Below are 26,556 nucleotides of genomic sequence, written 5' to 3' on the forward strand. Positions count from 1 at the left end.
GTGCAAAGAGCTTCCTGTTTTATGGTGACGAACCATTCGAAATAAAAACACACATATTTATATGCGTACATGCGTAAAATGTGCGTTACACGTGTATGAGTTATAAAAATGGCGGCTGTACGAAAGTCTTTTTCACCAATCCGTTGCATTTCACGGAATATGATTAATCGTCACGTCACGTGATACTACAGGGTGGACACAAACTCATGGTTCAGCTTTAAAGAAGTATGCCCAATCTCATTACTTGTAATCAGTTACATAACTTGTCCATAAGAGGCACTTCTTTGAGGGTCGTAACTATTTGCGGAAATTATCTTTTGTCAGCCCGAAAAATGTTTCAAGCCCCTCACAATATCTACCCCCTCGTACCCCTCGTTATATGTGATATTGCCTGGGTTTGAGCAGAAAATGTGATGATGCTTTCCTTTACGAATCACTGCAGATTTTGAGTTGGCACCCCTGTTCTAGTTGCCGAGTGCTGCCTCCTCCTAACGCTCAATGTTGGTAGTTCTGGTTGAGTGTGCACGCGTATAGCTTCTCATACTGCCGTTTCAAGATATCCCATAAGCGCAATAATTCCAACGGGGTGTAGCTTCAAAATGGCGTAAGATGCCCCCCCCCCCGGCCCAGAATTTCATATCCCAAGAACCTGCATTTCTACGTCTAATTCTGTCTATTAAAACCCATTACTGTAATCAGTTTTCAGTTACAGTAAATATATTGTAAACATTTCCCTGTGCGTCAGTCTGTATCATATCCTTTTATACAGCGTCATCAGTTTCTCCTTGTTTACGTATCGTTGCTAGGCAACAACCGATTGTACAGTGCAAGAGCGATTTATATCCAGCGCCGTCTCGTTGCTTGGCAACGTTTAATTCATAAAGCGATCACCCGATAATAACAGAAAATTGGCCAAGGTAAATATTAGCATAAAAACGAGCAATTCCATTCAAGTAAGTTTATTTTAAGCGACAGCCGGGCTTTAGAACTCTCGTCTTAACTCGCGATTGTGTGAAATTGTGCGTCTACTTTGATTTCACTCTGAATGTTTTACGTTTACTCAGAAACAAGCGAGGCGTGTGATGGAGGGCTCTCTCTCTCTCTTTCATATGTGTGTGTGTGAGAGAGAGAGAGAGAGAGAGAGAGCCTCAGGTACAGCACTGGCTAAGTGCATGCATTCATGTTAGTAATGAAAGACATTTCCGAGGTATCATTTGCTGCTAATTCGCAATTTGCAGTCTACTGTGGACTACATTATTCAACCCAGCGTATTAGCCTGCGAGGTTACCATTGAACTTCATTAACCATCACTTCAGATTACGACGATTGAATGAGCGAGTGATTGGAAATCACTGGTTCAAAGTTCTGGCTAAAAGTTGCCCTGATGTTCTCTTATCAACTCTGTAGTTACTACGACTGCAGGTGTGCATGATCTGATTGGAGGAACATTTTATCTGAAATTTTCATTTACTTGTGGCCGTCAGGTGCACAGTCCGATTAAAAAGTCTGTAACATTTTCGGAAAAAACGTCGCCCGGTTCAGCTCGGCGCAATTTAACGTACGGATAACCTGCTTGCGACCAAACAACTTCAAGGATCACAAATCCCTCTTGATAAAATGACTCGCTTAGCCTTTCAATGAACTGTCCCGCCTTTTATGGAACACCCGATGATTCATTACCGTGTGTACAGAAGTCTGTCACTGTACCCTGTCCTAAACCACAAGATCCGTTTCACATTTTCACACCCCGTTTCTTCAAGTCCGCTGTCAGCAGTGTTATACCATCTATGCCTAGGTCTGTAAAGTGGCCTTTTTCTTTCATTACTTCTGTATGCATTTCTAATTTCTATCCTAAATAGCCCATTCGTCGTGTGTACAACATGAGTCCTCTTAAAGAAGGCAGAAATTAATTGGTCTCTGTGCACGTCTGTCTCCAGTAGAGCAAGGCCTTTTTCAGAATTTGGGTTTGATTTCCTTTGGCTCTCAGTATCATGCCGTGATATGACTGAAAATGTTTCATGTTGGCTGCAATCATTCATACTCTCGAATCCCTTGCGTTTCTTTACACCAGTTCAGCTGTAAAATGAGAGCATTTCGCGATGTTTTATTACAGACGACAAAGTACGTGTCCAAGTTAATTGGACAGTAATCTTAATGAGTTTCTTTAATGAAAAGTTGGAATTAAAAGAGGGCAGTGAATTGGATTTTTCCGCTCCGACTATCTTCACTGTGTCAGTACGCTGATGCTGAAAAGCTCCTCCACGGTTGAGATTTGAACCGGCAAACTCTTCGTGACTGAGGACGTCGTTCAACGCCGATTTCGAAATTTCGATTCCTCTGATGACCACGCCTTTCTTTGTCGGCTTACAGAATGGACGAGGAAACCAAAATTAAAAAGAGTCGAAGGAGTTTGATGACCCGAATGGTTGGCACTCGTGCTTCGTATTCGGGATGTCCTGGGTCCTCACATCTGCTTTTCGCAGTTTTACCGAGTCTCTCCAGGCGATTTCCTGGATAGTGCCTTAAATTAAGCCACGATCTCTTCCTTTCATGTTTTTCCCAAGTCATTACTCAGTAATCGTCCCATCATTTGACTTGGATAATCCGAGCGGTTGACGATGTCCTTAAATAAACCGCAAAGTAAAGCAGAATTTAATTAAATAGGACTGGTAGTAGAACGAGCTGACCTGTGGCCGTGTGTCATTAAAATATCACTTCGAAAGAACCAATTTGGAGAACGTAATTTTGAAAGATGCGCGTGTTACGCCACTGAGCTTTAAAGCTTAATGCGAATCCGTCAGATATTCCGGAATCATGGATGATCTGATTTTTTCCCAGTGATATTCAATTTTCAAAATTATGCTCCGAACGAAAGACACCCCTCGGTTTGTTTCGGGGCGGAGGGTGGGGGTGGGGGGGGGCTGGTTCTTCTGTGAAACATCTGCTGCGTCTATTCCGATGTCTGTAAAAGCGAATAAAGAACGAGGAAAGAATAACGAACAGGAACTAAAGGAAATTATTTTTACCTCGAAGACGCCGAAGACCTTTTTCTTAATTTTATTTGTTCTCACCCCCACCCCACCCCACCCCTTCGTCTGCAGCCTCTTAATTCAGTGACGTCTTCGCGAATCAATGATGTCTCTGTCTTCTTGCATCTTTCTTTCTTCCTTTAAAAAATACTTTGCAGAAAGTCACCGCTGGATTGATAACCGCTGAACCGAACAGAATCAAACAGAAGACGACGAAGAAATTGGAGGAAACTTGCCTTCTGCCGTCCCTACGCGACCTTCGCCCTTATGCCCTTCCGCAGAGAGGTTCTCATCCAACTGAAGCGAAGCTTTCTGACCGATTCAAATGCAGTGTTAAAAAGAAGTCTTCATCAAAGTTTTTTAACTCGACGTCTAAGTGATGAAAAGTTCTTGATATTAAATCTAAAAACTAGCGAATTATACAGTCACATTCCTTTTTCTGATGGTTCAAGTCTTCACGCTTGCCTTGTTGTTTGATATGCGTGAAGTATTTTGTGTTGACTTGTGGAAAATGAAATAGAAGTGACGGGCATTCGTAACTTGCCGCGTTACCTTTCAGTGCTTGTCAAAACAAAAGAAAAGACAACATTCCCCCTTAATAGGGGTAGAAAGTGTACCTAAAGACTTGGGAACTTCATCTTCATAACGAAAAGAAAATTAAATAATTTTGTATCATCGCTCTCCGTTCATGCTCGTTTAGAAAGTCAATTTGTTATTCTCCGTGGTCAGGGGCAGAGACTGAGGAGGGAGTTTAAGAATAAAGATCCGAGGATAATAGATGGACAGATGAAAGAAGAAGTTACGGGAAAATTGAGATATTTACACAGTGAGACGCTTCATAATGTGCGCTGTACCAACTATTTGTCGGTGCCATCAAATCGCGGGCATGACACATGGCAATGAAATTTTGTCCACAAATGGAGACATAAGATTAGCAGGAAGGATAATATTAAAATAAATCTTAGAGAATACGGTATGACGTGTGGTCTAGTTCTCAGGCGTCGCTGTGTGTGTTCTATGTTCTAACTCCGGTGGTTTCCTTCCGATCTGCTTATGGAGAGAGATGTTTTATATCTCAGTGTCGAATTTGCCCTTAATATCACCTGGAATTTTATGGGATACTTTGCCCGCATTTGTGCATCGTTATCTAATCGTATTTGTTCTTGTTTCATTATGCCTCTTAGTGTATTATTTGTTCAGAGACGATCTGAGGGTTTGCATTTCGGACATTGAAAATCAACAGTTTTTAATCTCTCGATCACAAAACCAAGTTCTAGTGAGGTTTGAGGTTCTCGCGGTGGTATTCTGGGATACCATGTCCTACATACTTGTTGGCGTGTACCAGAGTTTCGAAGGAAGGTACTTCAGCCCTGAAGATTGAGGCAGTATGTTCTTCCGAAACACTCGTGCCAATCCACAAGTCACAATCCAGAATGCCTTCCTGATATTTCGACGTATGTTTTACCCAGTTTTTGCTTACCAAAATCGTAGAATGACTGAAGAATCTTGCGTCATTTCCCTTCAAGCTACAGACAACAGACTGTCACGACTCGCAGGTACTTTTCTGTGCGTCGGTAATTTAGTATGATATATATCCCGTTCTAGTTCGATACTTTGATTATAAAGCCCTTAAGCTGTTCGCGTCCTGAATTTATTCTCTTGTAATCCTATTAGGATTTTATGTTGCGGGTTTTGTAGTTTGTTCCATTTCACCGTTGCCATGACTACACGCACACAGTGGACCCACATTCCGTATCCCTGAGTGGTTTCCATCCCCGATCCAGTGAGCCATCTTGCAGTATAAAGAAAGTTTAATTAGTTAAGAAGAGAGGGGGCTTCTGACTCTCAGAATTGATGTCTTCTGACCTGCGGAAATTACGTACTCGGTCACGTGAACGGCTTCTGGGCTAGTCCGCCCTGAGGTGGCGACGAACTCCCGATTTCCCAGTCCACGTGTAACACAGATCTGTTTATTCATTTCGAATTCTTCCGGATTCAGCAAATAATTGACTGTCTAGAGGCGAAATCCCGGCCGATTAAATTTCAGTTACTGTAGCCTAGTAAGTAACAAGGTCTGCTGGCCTCGCTTGCAGTGACCATCAGCTCTAATGTCTGCCTTCGTCTTCGTGAAATTTACGTCCTCTGCCCTTGGGGTCACCATTCCTCTTTCCTCTTTCGTCTCCTGCCTCATTAGGCTGTTGAGATTGCACCAACTTTGTAGTCACGTCCACCTTCGAGGAATCCAAAACACGAATAAAACTTCGCTCCAGTGGGAATCGTTTACAGAAATTTTACGGAATCCTCGTAGCTCAGTTCTGTCTTGAGAAGTGTTGTCGTCGGGTCTTCGGCATTCGGGACCAGCAGAACCGGGTGTGCAAAAAGATGTTTTCTTAACTGGAAATGCTTTTTAGTAGCGATGATGGTCAGACTCTTGGAGTTCACGGAGCGATGCCTAAATGCAGCAGCGGCTAATATTGTCTCGCCGATAGGTGTAATTAACGGAAATAGGGGTAGTTAAAATCGTATACAGTCTAAGAGAAAGTGTACACGTTAGAATTGAAATGAGCTAATCATACGAAATCTTAAAAGGGAATCCTGAATGAGGCAAATACGAAGACTTCTTTTATCAGAAATAGGATATGAGAGTGTGGATTGGATTCGTCTGGCTCGTGGCTCGGGCCAGTGGCGTGTTCTTGTGAACACGATTATTCATCATCGTGTTCCGTAAAAGAATGGGAGTTTTCTGACCAGGCACTTGGTGTGTTGTGGTACTTTGACGTTTCAATTTCGTAGTGTAAACTGTTGATGTCGTGACCAGGCCCTCAGACGCTTGCCATCGATACGCCTTTTTGTGAACACCCTGTTGGGTCTGATGCGATCCCTATGCTGGATGTGCGCCGTTGTCACTATGGTTACTGCGTGTTGTCGCGACTTCCAATGTTTAACAGACGCATTGGTATTCAAACTGTTTCTTCCGATCCCCAATTGGGCGCCACGAGGCATAATAACATCATCATTGTCGCCCGACACTTTCAGACGGCACGGGACGGCGCTTATGCGTCTGAATTCAACAAACACGGATTCAGTTCCATCGCGTCCTTACGGAATTGTACCGAAGAACATGCATTTACCTACATTTCCCAGTATAACCTGCGAAGGCAATTGAATGTTCATTGTCTGTAGAAATATCTCTTAAGCGGTGAGCCATGACAGAGATCAGAAGTAAATTTGGTTTAAATGGGAGTAGAAAAAATTGTGTATAAGACTGTAAAAACTCTTATCAGTGTGATATGAGCCTGAAGTGATTTAAACTTAATGTATTGTAATCGGGGGAAAAAAATTTTGATTCAGCTAGTCAAAATCTCCCCGCCTTTTATGCAACCGGGAGGTCCTTTTCGCTGTTCAGAAAGGCCTACCACTGGTCTCAGATAAATTCAGTCCAACATTTTCCACTGTTTCATTAAGATCAATTTTAATATCATCCTCAGTTCTACGCCGGATTCCGCGATGTTATCTCTTCGCTTCAATGTATGCAGTGTCGCTTATCTCGTGCTACATGCCCAACCAATGTCATACTTCATTTTATAATTCTAGTAAAACATTTGGTGAAGAATGCACCTTTACGCAATTTAGGTCCAAATATTCTCTTCTGATAATTCTTCGTTCTCCAAAGTTTTCGGCGTAGTGTACGTGGTATTTGTAAGTTGGTTGTAACTTTACGACGTTGGCAGCCCTTACGACTTGTTTGGCTGTGTGCGCCGTCTGATACGTAAACAGCAATTGGCAGCCATGTCCAGGCCGAATTCTACCTGTCTTCATTAGCCTCTCAGCAAAGTAATGAGTTTCTGTACTAATAAAAGACGCAGGTTGATGAGAACGGCTCGTTATATGTATTTAACACACATCTTGGCTATAATAAATTTCTTTGTTAAATTTAATGAAAATGGATGCTCGTTTTTCACAATGCTTATGTCTGCTAAAAGAATCTAAGGCTGGAGCAATATATTAAAGTCTAAAATTTTTTTTATTATATTTTGAAACTGTGCAGGAGAAGGGCAGTTTTGTTTGTGTACAATATTCCACGCCGTTCCATGTTATTTTTAAGGCTCATTAATCACGCTTATCATCGCCATATGACCCTCTGGTGAAAGAGGTTTTGAGTGTGTTAGCCACTGAACTACACGGTAAAGGGATTCTGGTGTAGAAACCCCCCCCCTCGCCCCTCAACTGCTACACAGCTGAAGCGTATAATCTGTGTGTCAAAGTGACGCAGAGATGCAGACGAGAAACTGCAGGCCTTCCTGTCTAACCGAAACGTCATAACTTCTCGTTACTTGAGCAGAGATTCTTTGCACCAACTATAGTAAAGTGGTTTTGCTGGGTACCTCCAAGTAAATCTCAGGGAAGTTTCTTAAAATTGTCCACGACCACATGTTTTCGAATTCATCATTCAGCCTCCCCCTCCTTTTCATCACATAATTAACCAACTGATTTTTCTGCGTGTTTCGTTGATAAGCAAAAATATTCTTTCAGGTGTAACAAAAATATAATCAATTAATTTAATTTGTATTGCGAATTTCTGTGAGAAAGTCATTCCGTTTGCCCTTTGTCTCTCTGCTAACTCATACATCCTGTACCCTGGGAAAGAGCCATTGATGGTGGTGATTGTTTGCCACGCAAAGTGCACCTCAGAGACGTTTTGGATACTACCGATGGCCATTAGGCGAATTTGAAATTTGGTAGTCCATTTCCTAGTCATTTACTTACAGGATTACCTGTGCTCATTCGAAATTTTCCTAATTCCATACATCAGGGTCTTCAGAACCTGATGGTTAAAATATTAACCACCTTTCATTATCTTGTTCAGAAGAACCCGCCACAGCTTTGTCAGTCCAGTCCACACACCCCCATAAAATTTCTTTAAAATATATTCCAGTGTTATCATCACATCTACCTCTCTGTCTCCAAAGTTATTTATTTCCTTTCGGCTTTTCCGACTAAAACAAAAAATTGTTGTATTTGAATTGTCAGAAACTTAACAGCAGCTCCGCCCTGTTCGATCATCGTGAAGCTGTGAACCATCTCGAAGTACAAGTTCCGTCTGTCTTACTTTTCTGACACGTGTCCCGCCTTTCACGTGTTTCTGCGTTTATCAACCTTTAAAGGAAAGTGGTAACTATACGTACCACCTGCTTTGTGTCTTGTATGATTCACGGTATAAATAGCGAATGTTTCCGTAAAAACTATTACTCAGTTAATCGTTGTAGTGGTGAAGTGTTGTGTTTTCTTTGCGGTTCGAACTGAATTCTAAAATACTACTCTGACGATGTTCGTCTTCAGATGGCGGCATTTTCACAGTGATTGCCACAGGACTCACCGACGTAATACGACAATAATTGTCGTGTCATAAACAATTATCAAGACACAGCCTTTCAACTGTTTCTCGTTACTGAGCTGAAAATTGTTACTCAGTTCTGGCTCTGTCATTGATAAGAGAAACCACTGAACCTGGAAAAAAAAGCAGCGAACCTACTACGTGAATTATTTTTATTTAATGTTTTATGCGCGGAATATTTTAATTTAATATTTCCTGATTTATGTGTTTTAATTAAATGAGCATCACGAATTAATTAACATGTTTTTGTTGTGCTATTGGGTTCAACTTAAAATTACGTTGGTATTTAGGAATATTAAAAATTTACTATCAGCGTTCGAATGACTTAAATTTATTTTTCATTTCGAGTCATGTGGGCGTGTCATGCTATAACTTACTGGTTCAATTTGTTTTTGCCTTAAAGAAATTTGCTGTAAATATAAGTTACTCGTTGTCAGTGGAATAGAGTTCACATTTCATTAAGATCTGTTTTAATGTTATCATCTTATAAATATCTAAAATGGTTTCTCCCCCTCAGATATACCGACTAAAGTTTTATAAAATTCTGCTCATTATTTCGTTCTGAGATAACGTCAGTCAGTGTTACCATCCTTACACCCGTAAAAAATCACATAGTTTTGCGTATCTCAATATTTTCGCTTTTCACATGGGAGAACAGAAGACGGAACTTTGTAGTAGCGAGCATTCGCCGAATTGAATGTACGTTATTTATTCGTAAATTAAACTTTGATTTGTTGCCACACATTTAAGCCTCGCGTAATTTTTGGGCCCTGCGTTGTGATCCGACTCATGTGAACATGTTCACTTGTACTTCCAAGTTTCTTACTGCAGTCTAATAGACCTTGTGTTTCTGTTTATGGTATTTTGACTTTACCCAGTAAGTTATCATTTATCACATGCCACCGCGTTAATTAACCTTTCAGCAAATGAATAAGACAGAACTAATCACTATCCTTTACACCTTAGTAATTAGCACTTTTTCTGGGAATGTGTAGTCAATCGTTCCAGGGAAATTAAGTCTTTGTCGTCAAGTGCGGAGAGCAAGGAACGTAACGCAAACAGACGTTTCATACATAAAGGCCGCGCAGTGGCGTTACCATGACGATCAATAAAAGTAGTGGAAGTCACCTCTCTAGCCTGTGACGTGTGAGGGCAGGAGGTGATCATCATTGACTACGGATGGGTTAGGAAGCGTTTGGAAACTCCAGACGCCGATTGGTTGATAAATTGATATCTGGTCTTGTTCATGAATCAGATAACGAATTAAGAGAAACCGTATACCGCCCTTAAGATGGAGGCATTATTCTTTCCGAAACCCTGCTATCTGCCTACAGGTCCACACGACGTTACAACCAATAAGATCACGTCTCATATTCGCCGCCAAGAAAACCCGACGTCGAGCTTAAATTACGAAGAATCGATCGTCTTCGTATGTGTAGGATTTCAACATCACAAGGGTTTATTGATACGAGTGGGAGGACCGTAAAATGTTTGATGTATGGTGATTAGACAGTCGCTTTGATGATTGATTTATGATGATTTGATTTGACGTTGACAAAACAGCTAGTGATTTACACTGAATGATGCCGACAGGTGAAATTATTTTGGTGTAGACCACGAAATGGCGTGGTAACATACACGACCTCTGTGGGTCTTTTACTGCATAATAGACCTGATTTACAGCGACTACGTTCAGGGGATGCTAACCTAACCACCGGGTTCAAGTGTCGTACAGGGTCCAGGGATGAATTCAGGATAGTTGATGCATTGAAAATAATACGTCATGCAGAACTGACCAGTTATGTTTTCCACATAAAAGACCCTGTCTTCAAGAGCATGAATATTACGTTTCCATGTGCTAAAGGTCGAAGTTTAAGCTGTCATGTCTGCCAGAGTGAATAAAAAATATAATATCTCTGATTATTATCGTACTCCGGCCCTCTGCCTATGTCCCCCTTCCTCGCAAACGAATGCTTCCCGATCTGTTATTATTTCTCCGACTGTTTGCAAAAAGCCGTTCCGATCGGTCATCGCACGCAACTCTTAGCGCATTACAGGCGCAAGGGACATCTTAGGCGTTGGAATATTTTCAGTACCTCAAAACCACGCGACACGAGATTAAGTAATGCTTTTAAGGCATCAGTGCCACAAGTTAAGGATTGAGATTTCCTGACAAGACAGTTTAATTCGATTGTGTTTCGCGCGTCTTTGTCTATCTTCAGGAGTTTTGTAAGTTTGACTTGATTTAGGCGAGTTTACGCCTGTTAACTATCTCATAAATCGGATTACTGATCCACCCCTCCTTGTAAGTTGATTTTGGCTTGGGAGCAGACACTTAGTGCCAAATTTCGTGGAAATCTGTCGACTGGTTTCGGAGATGAGCACAGAGAGCGCGTTCAGATGACAGTCGAGGATGCAAGAAACGAGAGCTTAGAAATATGAGGATTTTTTTTATTTTGCGCTAGAATTTCTGTGACAAATTTTGAAAATGAACAGAGTTTGTTTCGTAGGTTCCTGTTGTTGCAGACGCTTGTTCAACCGATGATGATCGTTCACGTTGAGGAACTGAAGTAGGGCGAGAAGGTCTTCGTCCCTTGAGTGCGCACTTACTGTCCTATTAGAGCATTCTGAATAATTGGGACACAACATTGTGCTCAAATGATTATTATTATCAAACTTCTCGTGTGGTGTCTCATCAGGAGCGGAAGTTAATTGTCTTAATCTGATGTTGGCCTTATTTACATAATTTTACTATGCACATTCGAGGACCTAGGTGTAGATGGGAGGATAATACTAAAACGGGTCTTTAAGAAATAGGATGTGAGCATCACATTATATACATTTGGCTCGAGATAAAGTCAAAATCGCGGGCTGTAGTGAACGCGACAGTGACCCTTAGTGACATCACGGAAGGCTAGAAATTTCTTCAATTGACGAACGAATATAATCTTGTGACGTGGGATCCTTGTCCAAGTAGTTAATTAGACACACTTCAACTTTATTTAGTCATGATGTGTGTGCGTTTGTATGTCGACAGGGAGGGAGGTGGCCAGGGACATTACAAATTCTCACGCTCGTAATAGGAATAATAGGAATTGTGTGGAACCTCGTTCGATGATAAGAGTTGGCTGATAGAAAAGGGTTCCCGAGGTGATGTGTTTTGTTCTCCATCGGAAATCCATCTTCCGTTTCTCCACGCTGTCTACCTGCCTTGATGCGTGTAAACATGCAGACACTGCCTGCAGTCTTCTCTCCCTGACAAATACGAAGATTAATTTCTTTGTTGAGGTTATGTTGGGGTGTGAATGATAAATTCTGTTACGTTTTCAAAAGAGTCCGCGAGCTGATACTAAAACGCGACTATCATCAGTCATCTTGGAAGGCCGAACATGGGTTCAGGTTCTGGTGATTTTAATCATACGTAGCTAATGAATTTGTTCAATCCTCTATTGGTCGAAAGAATGTCGTTGTTTTAGAAAGGAAACTTTGTTTATTAGTGTTTAAGTGCAATGGATAAAGTTTATCATGGGTAAGCGAGACTGATTAATTGTAGATTTTCTCACTAGACTAGATGTATAACAGATGTATTATAATACAGAGACCCAAAACAAGCCTGTTACTTTCTTATCGTCTACTTCTTCCTGTTCATCGTTCCCCGTTTTGTTCTTGTATTTCATCGGAATCTCATGATGGGTCCAGCGGTAGGGTCTTTGAACTTCTACCTAGTGATTCATTAATTCCCAAGCCGTGAAGACGTATGAAGGCGTGGAGGTTAAGCTCTACGCCCTCGAAACCTAGGAACCGCGCGTGGTTTTCTCTGGGCACGACATATTCTCTGTCTGTGTGTACCATATCTCGTACATATAACGCTGTTGCCCTCAGTACTGGCTTCGCACCCCGCCCTCTCCTAGTGCCGTTCTTTCCCTCTGCTTCACTACCGCGATTTTCGTTCGTCCCTTCCTGTGTTCGCCTGCCTGTGACCTGCAGGTTCACAGAGAGACGGACCTGCCTCCGTGTTGGGCTTCGTATGTAGCGTACATGTAAAAGGGACCCCGGACACCAGCTAATGGGGGGACTGTTGACTCAGGTTGTTGGGGTGCCACTTCTTAGAATCCTGTGACGTTGTCCTTTTTCTCACAGGATATCACCGAACTGATGCATGTGCTCTCAGCAAACAACATAAGTCTTGCTTCGTGGTACATCAGTTAAAGTTATACTCAGGGTCTAAATCATTTTGTTTCTGGAACCATGCCTCCACATGCACACACTTCTTCATGGCAGGAATTGTCGTCCCTAGAAGGATCGGTAATTCAGCTACCTTCTCAATCTGCCCAGTTTTATTCTTATGGGAGCAATAGGACATGAGTGTATTTTTCTCATCTGCATATATAGTGGTCTTGGAACCTATGTGAATGGAGATTACAACAGGACCAGATATCCATAATAATGTTCGGATTGTCTTCATCCGCTCCTAGGACAAGATGTTCAGAATTAAAGAATGATTTTTGAACTGGAGTAAAGGTGGTCCCGGATTGTAAGCACTCGAAACTGGAATGTTGCTTGAACATACACGAGATGGGGTTTAACGTTTTGTGTAATTAAATTAACACTGAGACGTAAATTAGGTAACGCAGGATGAGCGTTGTTAACCGTTTGAACCACGAAATTCGTCAAAAAATATTTAAGAATTCAGTCTGTACCTCAAAGAAAACACAGCTTATCTCCATTACAGCGATCATTTTGGTTAATTAGGTTTATTGAAATAATCGTTGTTTATTCAGATCGTGGTGCGAAACAATTTGTATTTTGTGAGCAAAATGCAGAATTATTTGATGTTGAGGCGTGTGGTAGAAATAGTTACTGATATGTTTTAAAGTGACTTAAGGTACTTTGGACAGAAATTAAAAGTTAAAGTTTGTAGTGCCAATGTAATAAAGTGGCGTCTACAGTTTAATTACGGGTTCATGAACATGATCTTGTGGTCAGTTTAGTGACGCTGTTATGAAGAGTAAGTAAAGGTAATCCTACTTACCGCAAAGCTGACGGTTCGTTTCTTGACCTGAATGGTCGTGCCTCGCCAGCAGTGCCGTGGTTTATATGCGGATGAGCTTTTTTGAGGCGTGCTGGAAAATGCAGGAAAAACCCCCGGCGGACGCAGCTGACGCTTTCCCGCGAAATTATTCTTGTTCTTTCTCCTCGTGTACCTCTTATTTTAACACAGCTACTGAATCAGATCTAAATTCAGTCGACTTGTTAGCAATTCCGAGAAGTTTACACACCGTAATTCAAAATAAGGATGGACACACGTGATAGGTTTAGAATAACCATGGATTCTAATTAATGCATTTTAATATACGTACATCTTCTTGTCACATTCTACACAGAACTGATGCAGTCTCGTACAAAATATATTATAAGAACAGGAATTTGTTTCATATTGTGGTCCTCTGGGTTGTGACCCCGTATTATTATGACGTTTCGGAGAAAAATCTGTCTCATGAACTGTGTGTGTTAACTTCTGTGGGTATCTACCCTGCAGATATGTAGCTAAGTCATTTACCAAGTGACATTTCACGTTCTCAGGGCGACGAGTCTGAATGCAGCTGTTTTTTGGGATGTTGCGCCGTGTAGAAATTGGCCGACGTTTCAGAGGTAGTTACTACCTCAGGGCGAGCCCTGATGTTGGAACGTCGGTAAGTTTGTACCAGATTTCACGGCGCTGTAACCGATAAGACAGCCATCTTCAGGTAGTTTACCGCATTGCATAACAATTTATGCCAGATAAATGTTCTTCATGCGTACGACGTTTAAATATTTACAGATTCTCTCTCTGTTACAGGAGATAAAGCTGCCAGCAACACACTTCATCACCAGGTAACGTTACAACGAATTATCTGTAATCATGTACCGGTTATTGGTTTGATTGGTTGGAGTGCAAGTGACGTGTGTATCTTACTGGCGTCAGTGCTGCCAACTGTACACACTTTTTTTGTTTTGTTGTAGAAATTTATTTCCCTGTTCACTATAAAGAACGTTCAGTTGTCGTAAAGCACACGTAGGACGTCTGAAGTTTCGTAGTTTATGTTTTCAATGTTGAATTTCGTTAGACATGTGGCAGAGAGGAAGACTGTAAAACTGTGTTGAATTGGGGCCATACGGTAATGAAACTATCAGACCAAACAGCTAGAACGTTTACAAAGGATTACTGACAACCGAATCAGAAAGCCGCTGTATCAATATACACTGACGGACGAAGATGCAGGATCGTCCGACAAAGAGATGAAACAGGAGATATTTTATTTGAAAGGTGTTACGCATAATAATATTAAGTATTGACCGACACGTTTCGGAAGATCGTACTGTCTCATCATCAGAGCACTAACCGTCCTGATGTTGAAGACCACAGACACTTCTCAGTCGTCACCAAATCTTACCAGACTGCACACACGACATTCCTCAGAAGACCGCCATCTTTATACTCATTGAGAAGGTGAAATTAATTTTGTTTAACTAGCTTAGCCGGCAATCCTGATCAGTGCGAGTGGCGTATGAACATGCAAGGGGCTTAGAATTTTGAAAACCACCTTGCTCTTGGTCGTAAGGCAACAGTGAATTTTAAGAGGCTTGGTGATCTAAAACTGGCGCAGTCACACACCACCTTCGTTTCAATGCTTCATTTTTCACTTAAGACGATTGAAGGAAATTTCCGTCTTGACAGTTTGTCCCCTTCCCCAATCTTTAAAGCGGAAAAGGATGCTGTTTGGTTTTAACTGGGGAAATTACTCCTTTTGACGAGAAGTTTTTTCATTTTCCCCCTTTGATGGAAACATTTTCTTTTCTTGAGGGAAAGCATCGAGTTAGTTCGCGCTCCGGAAAATCTTTTAGGCTTGAAACGCTATAAAAGTTTTGCTTCCTACAGACAGGAGACGCCTGCGCCAAACACATAAGTGCTAAGTGACGATTTGACTTTGACAACCACAGCACTTTCACTCTTATATCAATGGAAAGTGTTGATTATTTGTCCGCAGGAGCAGTTTAGATAAATAATTTTAAGCATCTTTAATACTCGCTGAAGTAGCCCGTCATTCGCCATGTGTTTTTTAAATGTGCCAAAATAATTATATAATAAATTTATGCTTTATTCTTGAAACTACGTGCAGTTGTTAGATTCATATTCTCTGCGTATCTTTAATGACCTCTTAAATAATGCCCCCCCCCACAAACACTGCACAACGCTAGAGAGAAATAATTCCAGACCTCTGATTTGTTCTTACTTAACATTCATGAAATAAATAATATGATTCACAGTCATTTATAACTGAATACACAATAACGGGTTAAGTCACCGAAACGTCGTCTTCTTCCCTTCAGGTTTTTGGGTCAACATTTTATATTTATTTATAATTTCTCTCATGTTTAATTAATTTTCATCCAGTTCTACCCTCCTCGGTCTCTGTGAGGACAACGCTGTCCGATATTGTCCGGCGACTATCGAATGTAAGGTTGCTTGAAGTGCCGCCTGGCTTTCATCTGCAGGAACACAAAGTGACCGCACTCAGACCCGACATTTCGACCTGGTGTACCAGGGTAGCGGTCGGCATTCGGTGGTAACCAACTCTCCTGCGGAACTTACTCTTAAGTAAGGTAAAGTTGCGTTATACCACACAGACGTATGGTGAAGTGAAGGTGTAACTCTACTGATTCTTAGCCTCGGTACTAGGTGGACATAGTGATCAAGGACCCCGGCGCCGGTGTGGACACTGCGGTGAAGAGAATAAACCCTGCACCTAGCGGGATAAGAACTCCGGTCGTCCGTCACTATTTCGAGCTGCCGAGATTCTGATGTTGCGTGGTGTAGCGCTCTCCTGATGGGAGGTGTCCAACACTTGCCGTGCTGGTTTTTAAATAACCATATTACTGTCTTGTGTCGGTTCTTAGGACGCCGTAGGGCCTGCATTTCTAATTAACTCTTTCACATGCATGTAACATCCCCCCCCCCGCCCCTCGCTAGGTACAGGCGTTCCCTCGAAATGTGTGCTCTCTCCTTCGCTGTGTTATCTGATGTGGCTCTGTGTTAAATTGTATGCCTCTGAAAATGTTGATACTAAATTCTTGGAGCAAAAGCTGACAGTAACTCAGCTGGTTTAGAAATTCTCTCCCTTGTATGGGACTCGGAGGTTTATTACGTTGTTCGCTGACCCAGACAGATGAAGCCTATTGTCAGACCCTGCTCCTGTGAGAACGAGGTCCATTTCGCGATGTGTTCACTTGATGGAAGTTCGGTGTAACGGAAAGAGATTTGTTCGAGGTGACCTACTTTCCGTTCGACGCTTTAGGTTATCTAATGAGACTTCCCATTATACGTACACAAGGCTCGGACAGCTTATCATAAATCCACACTTAGAAGGAACAAGCGACTTACCGACCGTAAACATTTATTACTGCACATTTAAATGCTTGGTGTCTGTGGTGATATAGCCACCTGGAAGATCTCACGATGTCACATCCGAGAAAACATAGATTTTTGAGGCCGATACCTGAAATTACTTGCTTCTCCAAGCATGGCTTCGTTTATAGATTATGTATTTAAATCGGGGGTTCCTGTGTTTGTTGATGGTCTATCTTAGCGTTTCCGTATTCCTGTCAATTTGTGTTTAACATCGGGTTGTCATGGTACCGCCGAGGTCCTGTCTCATTAACCTGATTATGTCACGTGCTAAACCTCCGTTAACAACACATTCGTGAGCTTCCAATATCAGGAGATACCAACTCTTTATAAAACCACATTTCCCAAGAGAAGGAATCGCTCTGATGATGGAGACAGCAGGGACCCCCGAAACGTCGGTAAACTTCTACCAGAGTACATTTCACAAACCAGAAGACAGACATCTGCAGAGTCACCACCGTGAGAATCTCAAATCCTACACGATTTAAAAAGATTGAGAAGGGTTTATTTGGGGAGTAGACAAAGGGCCCCGCAGTGTGCCTCACTTTTCCCACTGTTTGCTGACGTGTACCCTTAAGGCTGTCCTAAGTGCAATTAGAATTAAGTGACCGGTCTCCAAGTCCAGGCCCGTCAGCTTGATCATAAGCGTCATGTTAATTATACGTCGAAGGTAGCTTAATGTTGATTAAGTCCCTGGACGGTTCATAGCAGTGGGGGAGGGAAGCTGCCGGTTGTTGTCATGGCAACGGCTCACGCGGAAATTGAGTTAGTGTGTGTCTCAAGAAGATGAAGAAAAGGGGGGGGCGATGAGAGGTGCTTAATTAAGTGCATCCTCTATGACCCTGGACAGCGTCCAGGAAGTTGATCGAGCAAAATGTCGTCCACGAGCTTACTGTTTCGCCTATGGCATTTTACTCACTTGTACGAGAAGCGAACATCTGTGTCAATACTGAAGAATACCAGGAAAATGAGGAGGCTGCGATGCAGGGAGCGGGAATTGCGTACTGCATGCAGAATTTTGGTAGAGAGGAGCGGTTAGAAAACACCCACTTGGAAGACCTAGAAGGTGATGGGAGGAAAACATTATGTTGTTTCCTAGGAAGATGGGCTGTGAGAGTTGGAGGGGGTAGAAAGTGGAGTGTGTTCAGCAAAAAAGAAATCCTGATTAAATTTGAACTTAGTTTCTACATTTGAGATTTGAGGTTCTCGCCTTCCACCCTTAGGATGGAGGCAGTATGTATTTCCGGAATATTTGTATATACCTACAGTTCCACACAGTCTTGCAAACCAGAAGATCGGTATTGACGTGAATTTTTACATAAGTTCTGATTTGAGATGGATCTTGAGCATGTGGATTCGATTCAACTGGCTCTGGATACAGTTTAAGTGTCGGGCTTTTGTGAACACGGTAAAGAACCTTTAGCTTGCATAAATGTAATAACCAGCCGAGCGACTATCAGCTTAACAGCATTGCGTGTTATCATCCAATTAGGTCTGTCTGCGTAGACGTGTTCAAACGCAGTATTTGTTGCGAATTTCGTATTTGCGTATTGTAAACATGATTCTTGTAGAATGTGTGTGTGAGTCGCAGATTTGGGGCCGACAAAATTGTAAGATTCGAACTTTTGGCACACTTGAGTTTTTAGTAATATAGACTCAGAACAGAGAAGGATTTAATTAAGTCCCATTTATTTGTCTTAATCTGCAGTTTTAAAGTGAAGATTAAACCTACTTAGTGTTTACCCAGAGATGCAAGTTTCGATATCTCGACTTAAGATTCATTTAGAAATAAAGTAGTCAACTTCATGTAACTTACACTGATTTACAAGATTTTAAATGAAAAAAGATGGCTGCTTTTTGTTTAACTTTCTAAAACCGAGTTTTAGCCTATTTAAAAAGTTTTCAACTTTTTCATCTGACAGAAAATTCGCTTTCTCCTTCTTTCAGAGTTGTCATTTTGTCTCGTTAGGTTATATGAACCGAACTTATTACTTCTCGTCGTAATTATCCGAGACAAATTCTCCAGACATTGATGGTGGACCGCTTTAACGTAGCTACTATAAATTTTGCAGTAGGGACAGAGGAAAACGACGTTATATCTAGTCTTGGGACCGAGATTTGAAGCCGGGACCTCACGAATGTTAAGAAGTAGCTCATGATTACTCAAACACGACGTTTGGACTGTGTAATGTTGTACAAATTATTTCGATGTGTCAGAAATTAGAGCCATTGCGTGCGACAGTGCAGGTTATTCTGACATTTTGATTGCTGCAACGGACCACTAATTTGTGTAATTATTAACTTATAATTCCTGCCGGCATTTGAAGGAGAGTGAGAATTGTCAGGTATTTGTCTCACTTGTTAACTTCAGAAGCTCTGTCTCGTTGAAATTAATCCCTTGACAAACTCCGGAAACAAGCCGGAAAATTCATATCACTTCAATCACACGTCATTTTGACGTATGAATTAGAAAGTAATCAGTGAGTATCATTTGTCTGTCGGCCTATAAGGCAATGTAAACGAGATTGTACTAAAAGCACACTTTGTGGGAGAAACGACTTGTGATTAGCAGATTATGTAGGCGGTACACGGGGTTACCATTATACTAGAAAGGATTATATGAAATATTTTACCGCACGTGCGGTATCATTTAGTTAGGTGATCTGGTGCGTTATAGAGCGCGTGATTAGTATCAAATCATGGCACTTACGTGCTAATGAAGGTTTTGTGGAGCGCGGGGGGGAGGGGGGGTGAGGTCGCTGCCATGTAACACGAGTTGGCACTACATTGGCCAAGCGCTGAGCGAGTGGTTTCACATGGACACAGGTTGCACTGTGGGGGTACAGCTTCGCATTACGTTTGAAACGCTTGTCAGATATCGTTTTGTTCATTGCCGAAAAGACGGTAATTCACACAGTCGTAATTACAGAAATTCGACAGGCGGTAACAAATATTTACCTCCGTTCTTCTGTCGTCCTTAGTTACCGAGACACGAACCCAGGACGAAGTTTCCGTCCCACCGAAAGAAATAATTCTGGTCTTGGCGTCGTTCTTCTGCGCCGATGTAGGATGACCGCGCTTTGAACGCGTCCCTCGACAAGACGTGGGAGCCGCTGGTCACTTTGCGTTCCATTGGATAATCTACTTCGGGTAATTGAAGCCTGTAAGTAGTAATTGGATGAAGATCGTCGGTGCACAAGGCCCGTCCTCACACCCCAGCTAGCTTCCTTTCAGGCGTGGTATGATGTGGGCTCTTGACCACTGATTCTTCGCTCGGAGCGCTGTGGGGTTGATGTTAATGGTGTTTGTACACATTTGAATACGAGGGTGTAACGTGTGAATTGTTTATCCTCGGGGTTTATTGCTAAGAACTGGCAGGGATTCTTTCCTCAGTTTCGTGGGCCACAAGTTCTGGACACGAGAAATTAGTCTGAAAATTTATCGAATCTTACTCAACCTTTTAAAACCAAATCATGTGAACTATGTTCCCGCGGTAGATATGTTGGGGAGACCTAGACGTAGATGGGAGGATAATCTCAGGCGGGATCTATGGGAGATAGGAGTTGAAGGAGACTGGATTTTGTTGGCCCAGGACAGGGTCCGGTGGAGGGCTTTGGTTAGTTCGGTGATGAACCTTCTGGTTCCGTAAGCCATCTAGTTAGTTAGTTAGTTAGTTATTCAAGAATTTCCAACTCGTGAATTTTTACAGAAAGTCGTCGCTTTGATGATGGAGGCAGCAAGGACCTCTAAAACGTCGGTAAGCTTCTACCAGCTAACAGCCGGAAGTACTTCGCGAGATAACTTCTGCCTTTAGTAGCACACGAAGTGGCACTTCTCGTGTACCGCACTTGACGAACAGATCCATGAACCTCACAGGCTTTCTTTACAGATTTAATTTCAGGCGCGACGAAGTTCAGAAATTTAATTTTAGTTGTAAATAAAGCCTTCATTTGTTTTCCTCGCTACCCTGAGGATGACTTCAAAGAAACGAGGAGGATAAACGGTGACAGGCAGAGGTGGAAGCTGCTTTTTAATTTGTCGGTTTCGTAATCTGAACTGAACCTCGGCACCCAATCGTATCGCGTCTTTTCATTCATATCCTCTTCCATTCTCACCCTTCATTGGCTTCGTTCTACGCGTGTGATTTATATGCGCGTTCAAAGAAACAAACAGAGCTTCAGTGTAACTTAATAGGCACTGTCAGCGGCGTCTACAAACGCGGAAATCCCATTCAAAGAAAATGCAATTAATTTCGTATTAAATTATAGTTAATGGTTGTGGAATATTTTGTTACATCTAAGACCAGTGTGCGAGGTCTCACGGCCGCGATTGTGACGATTGGAGTCTCTTTTTGTTTGCGCCGTGTAATCTACCGACGTTTCAGAGGTGTTTGCTGCCTCCTCAGCTTATACCAGACGACACGGCACAAAGACCCAGAGGACAGCCATCCTCTAAGACCGTTCTGCCTGCTTACATTCTTCTAAAGGTCGTCTCCTGATTATTCCTGTGTCTCCGAAAGATGCTGCATCTTTTGTTTTCAGTTTCTGTAGAGATGAGGTGCCATGTCACGTGGGTCATGGACTGAGTAATCAGTCGTGGGCTTCCGACAAGGGATGATCCTCCATCTTCGGGGTTGATCAGGGGTGGCTAAGAACTCCTCACTATAAAATTAAACATGTTACGAAATGTTACCTAGGGCTTCGAGTGATTTGGACAGTGACCAGTGGCGGGCTGTTTCGATCCTTCGGGGTTCCATAAAATGCGACGAACTTGTTGGGTAGCTCAGCGACTGTCAGCGTCTCTTGAAAGGCTGTGCTGCATCGTGTTAATATTCGTCTGCCGATGTCAGATCGATGGCCAATCAGCCGTTCGCTATTTATATTCATCTCCTATTTGATTCGCCTTCATCATATTTATTTTGTATCTTTCGTACTTCGCGTTCGTTTACCCCCCCCCCCCCCCGTAGCTTCACTTTCTTTTGAGATTCTTGTTCTTCACCCCCTCCCCTATCCCTGCCTTTTCTTATTCCCTTGTATAATAAAACCTGGGTCTTTTTTTTTTCCAAAGAATGAAACTGATTGTCGGTTCTCGCAGTATGTAAAGTAAAAGGTGTGGAATGAGAGGCGTATAATGGAAGAACGAATTTACGTCAAAAGAAAGAACTCATTTTTTATCCTTCTTACCCTCTCTGTCGTCATTCAGCCCTTGAACTGTGTTCGGGGTGACAGTTCAAGAGGGAGTATGAATGACGCGGAACGTAAAATAGATGTCAGAGGAGCGTGTCGTCCGTCTGGCCTGCGCGTAATGACTCTTTAAGCTGAAATGGACTGGAAATTATAGTGATTTGTAGTACATGACGGATTCTGTCCTGGAAGTGCATTATAGGTCACTTTGCAAGCACCGGGATTTGCTATCGTAACACTTGTTACGTGTTAGCTCCGTGCTTTGTCTGGATTCAGTTTCCTTTGCTTGCTGTGAAGGCAATTTCGTGTCTTGAGTGTCTGAAACTAAAGTCAATGGTCATATATAAACTCTCATAATTTAAGACTCAGCGTTTAAAATTCATTGATTGTTTCTTGTACCTAGTCTCTCCGGCTTTTGCTGCCCGAAAATGCGGAACAAAAGAGAAGCGGTTCCGATATTCTTTATGTAATACGAATGCGTGTTTGTGTTTCTTATGGCTCATGACAGGGGAGATTCGCTGGCTTTTGTGAACACGGCGACGACCTTTTTGGCGGTTTCGTGAAGAATGGAGCGTTTCTTGACCAGATGAGTGACTGTAAGTCTCGCTGTTAAGCGTAAAGAGACTCTGATTATCCATTTCTACTTTACCGCTGTTCCCTCTTTGTTGGTTGCAGTGAATTTCGACAAATTCGTTCTGCCTTTGATTCCTTCCAACCGCTAGTGACTTTCGCTCTTCATAACGCCCGGCTGTGTTCTGTCGAACTTTATAATGAAAGTTTCGCCTAACAAAAGCGTCTGGCGATATTAGATCAATAAACGTTCTTTGAATCAGCGTTGCTTACGTCATTACACGTGTTTACAGGGCATAAATGTAATCAGTGCCTCCTACAGGCGATGAGCTTAATTAAACTCGTGGTCTTACCAAGGATCACGCCTGCTTTGCATTTCCTGTACTGCAGATCCACCCCACTTTTTCCCGTCTCCGAAACTTGGCCTTTTGTACTGCCTGCCCACTGGATCGTGTAATTAAGAATAATGAGGTGGGGGGGCCGTGGGCAGAGGAGCGTGTCCCCCGTACAATCACTTTAAAAAGTTGACGAATCGGAAACTTAATCAAGTCGATTTCTTCTTTTTGGGTGACATCTTTTGGAAAATGAAGTAACAAGTTCTGGAACTTCTTGTACCTACTGTTCGTTTCTGCCAACTAACTCCACACAGAGCTGGATTCTTCTTCATAACCTAATAGTCGCTCAACTGGTCAGGAAATTTCCCCGTGTTCATTACCATGTTCACAAGGGCCTGCCACTGTCCCCTGATTAATCGCTAATCAGTCACTAAATCGCATTTATGTTGGGCAGTGTCTTTTACCTGAGGTTGGTTTTATGTGCACGACGTTTTGGGAGTTGACACTTCATCATCGCGTTCGTTTGCTCACATTTTTAATGTCTGAATACGACGATGAAGCCAACTCCCGAAACGTCGTGTATATTGATACCTGGCGTAGCATAACAACAGGTGCATATTGTATGGCTGGGGGGACGTCGAAAAATTCTTGCCCATCAGTGATTATGAAACGAAGAACCATTTCTGTTCTAGTTTGACCGCCGACACATCCTGTCGCGTGTCATTTCTCACGCTACAGACTTCAAGTGCGTCACATTCGGGTGCCATGCGAAGTGAATTTTGTTTGTGGGTCCCCCCCGCTCCCCAGACCGGTTAATGAGAGTGGCCATCAGAATTATTACTGCCCACTCCGTGTTGTGTTCACGTACTTCACTATTCTTTATGTCACATGAAGCTAACCTGTCAAGGAGTTTAAAAAATGTTTTGAATATTTCATCAAGAGTGCCGAGCTGGCGCTTATGTTTCGTTACTGCGGTTTTAATTTGTTATGGCCTCCTCGTTTCATCATGACGTGTTCATCTGACACTAATGGTTCTTCACTTTTAGCCTCAAAGTGCTGACGGCTTCACTGTCGCGTTCAAAAGTTCAAATTACAAAGCGATGCTAAAATACTTCGCTAATTGTCACAAATACTACGTAAATGTTGTTTATTTATGACATCGCGGGTTATTTAACTTTTTTCAACTGTGCAGGTTATGTGGTTCGTGAAAGTCGAATGAGTTAGAATTTCGAAGCCTTGTGCATACATCCAGATACGAACCGAGATTCCACCGAATACAGGACCACATAATTACTTCTTTGAGAGTCTGCTTTGTTCCTGGTGATGTGTTACTGATATGTGTATTTGCCCTTCTCTTGTGAACACGGCAGTGAACCGGGTGTTTCTTAAAAGTACGTGGGATTTCTCGACTCGTTCAACCTCAAGGAGGACTCTGTTCAGTGATATTGGTTAATATTTAACTGTATTCGCAGTGGACTTATCGTTTAACTACCTGGTCTGACTGGCGTCGAGTAAATTCGGAAATACCACCAACTAAATATACCTCGCTCCTCTTGCATCCTGGAAAACAGATCGTTATTAATTGAGTGCATTATGCGGGTCGGTGGTGAAGTGGCGAGGAACGACCTCTGTGTTCGAGGCGTACAAGTAATTTACAGTCGTTCCCTCGACTGTATTCAAATATACCTGCTTTTATTTTTATTTGGAGTGAGAGGATAGTTTTTTGTTTGGGTGGGATTCAGACGGAAGTCGAGGGGAGCTGAACAGACGAATGGGGCGAATTAAGTGGTCATGGAGCTGTGGATGGGGGAGAAAGTCGCACAGAAACACCCTTTCACTTTATCCCTACGCTGGTTGGAGCATGAGTGGTTTAAATGCGATATTTAGCGCTCGCTGTTATCGCCTGTTTCAAGTTCTGCTGTCCTCTGTCGTTGGTACTGTTTGACACATTCAGTTGATATGAAGGTGCAGAAAGAGGCAACTATTTTTCGACAGACGTATTACTTTCTAATCGCATTTATTCGTGGTTCTTTAACGGCGCTACCAATAGCCCATACTGCTGCGTGTAATTAATGTGTCTGTAAGGTGAATGTGGATTTCTGAGCTCGAGTAATCATCATTGATTTACATACCTGTGTAATAAATTCAGGTTGCATATAAGTGTTGCATTCTACATACAAACTCTCGGTTCCCCTGCAGTGCGGCAATACGTTTGGCATGCTACAGATGCGTGTAGAGTAAATGTAGACGGACTTTAATTACGGTATAAATTTTTCGCTTCGAGACTCGAATCCGGGGCAGCGTGAGAAAATGTAATGGCAGTTGTACAAAATGGACACTTCTTTGTTTCTCTGTCTTTATTCGAGAGAGAAGTCCGAGGTTTTGCCGTTCAGAAAGAAGATGCGGCGTAGGATTTTAGGTTCTCACGGCCAGGAACCGGCAATCTTAAGATAATTTTAGGTTTGGTCGGCAGTTTCTGAAGGTGCGGTGGCCGGAACACGGCTACCAGCACGTGCGAACATCTGTGGTGTTAAAGAACTGGTTTATTTGCGGGTTGCATCAACAACGGTGATCGGCCTTTTTTGAGTTGGAATTTAAACATACGAACCTTTACGGTGCAGAAATCGTGCGTGTTTATGTCTGCTTAGATTTTATTACTTAATTTATCCTTAATATTCCTTTGTACTGAGTCTGACTCCTTGAGAAGCTGACAGTCACTCAGCTAATCATTCACTGCCGTGTTTGCAAGACCCCGTAACTGGACCCCATCCAGACTCCAGGGACATAGCTTCAAGATCTATTTTAATATTATCCTCGCAGTTTAGTGTCGACTGAGGGTGGCAATATTTTCGGATGTTTGCCGACTTTTCGTTCCTCCTTGCGTCACCAGGTCGATGATGCAGATGTTAAAGACCCCAGACAACAAAATTTTATGATCAGATGTGTTGGACATCTCGCAGAGATGTCACTTTATCCTGAAAATGTATTGAGAACAGATGACTTACTGGACTTACGCGTAGACGGGACGATAATATAAATAATGGATCTTATAGAAACATTATTTAATGAATGCCTGTTGTGAATACCAGCTACTTGGATACTTGAATCCGCGTGTTCTCTATGAAGTAGATTTGTTAATTTTGATTCTGTGTTCGCAGTTTTGGTGGCCTTGACTGCTTAACAGCCGTGTCGGATCGTTTTCATTTCGTGACTCCTTTTCGGAGGATGAAACGACTAATAAGCAGGCAGGGGACAGGCGGGGTGGAAAATACCGAATAACGTCGTTCCAATTACTAGTTTCATTTATACTTTGTCTTGTCATCAAGCGTTTTAGCAGTCTAATAATAGGACTGAAATTACAAAGCTCTGCGAACATGTCATAGGACCAGGAGGAATGACTGTAGAGTTCATTTGTCTGCTAGCGCCAGGGTGAGGATGTGTGTGGGATTATGCACAGTAGTTTGTCGTCTGGGAGATGCTGTAATGGGCGAAGCCTGGCAATTAGTTCCCTTTGGACAAATGTTTTTAAATTCGTCGGAATACTTTTAAAATTTATGTTTGCGAATTTTTTATCCTTCTATTGGGGGGGGGGGAGTCA

At 42.3% G+C, this 26,556-nt stretch overlaps 2 protein-coding genes across 5 annotated transcripts in view; one reads left to right on the forward strand and one right to left on the reverse strand.

Annotated features, from left to right (window-relative positions):
* The window catches only part of LOC110836404 (uncharacterized), a 343,621-nt gene that overhangs the window by 262,367 nt on the left and 54,698 nt on the right, over positions 1–26,556 (forward strand). For all 4 annotated transcript variants that reach the window (XM_087356219.1, XM_087356222.1, XM_087356221.1 and 1 more), the window contains one exon: positions 14,264–14,298. In XM_087356219.1, the coding sequence (XP_087212345.1) occupies positions 14,264–14,298 (35 nt within the window). The remainder of the gene's footprint in view (positions 1–14,263; positions 14,299–26,556) is intronic.
* LOC147872527 (uncharacterized) overlaps positions 19,599–26,556 on the reverse strand; it is a 98,648-nt gene continuing 91,690 nt past the window's right edge. The window contains exon 5 of the mRNA XM_087356268.1: positions 19,599–21,531. The gene's annotated coding sequence lies outside the window, so the exon portion shown is untranslated. The remainder of the gene's footprint in view (positions 21,532–26,556) is intronic.

This window comes from Zootermopsis nevadensis, unplaced genomic scaffold, assembly GCF_977971745.1.
Source record: "Zootermopsis nevadensis isolate Lab colony 2312 unplaced genomic scaffold, Znev_1.0 Znev_ptg000026l, whole genome shotgun sequence".
Taxonomy (NCBI): Eukaryota; Metazoa; Arthropoda; class Insecta; order Blattodea; family Termopsidae; genus Zootermopsis; species Zootermopsis nevadensis.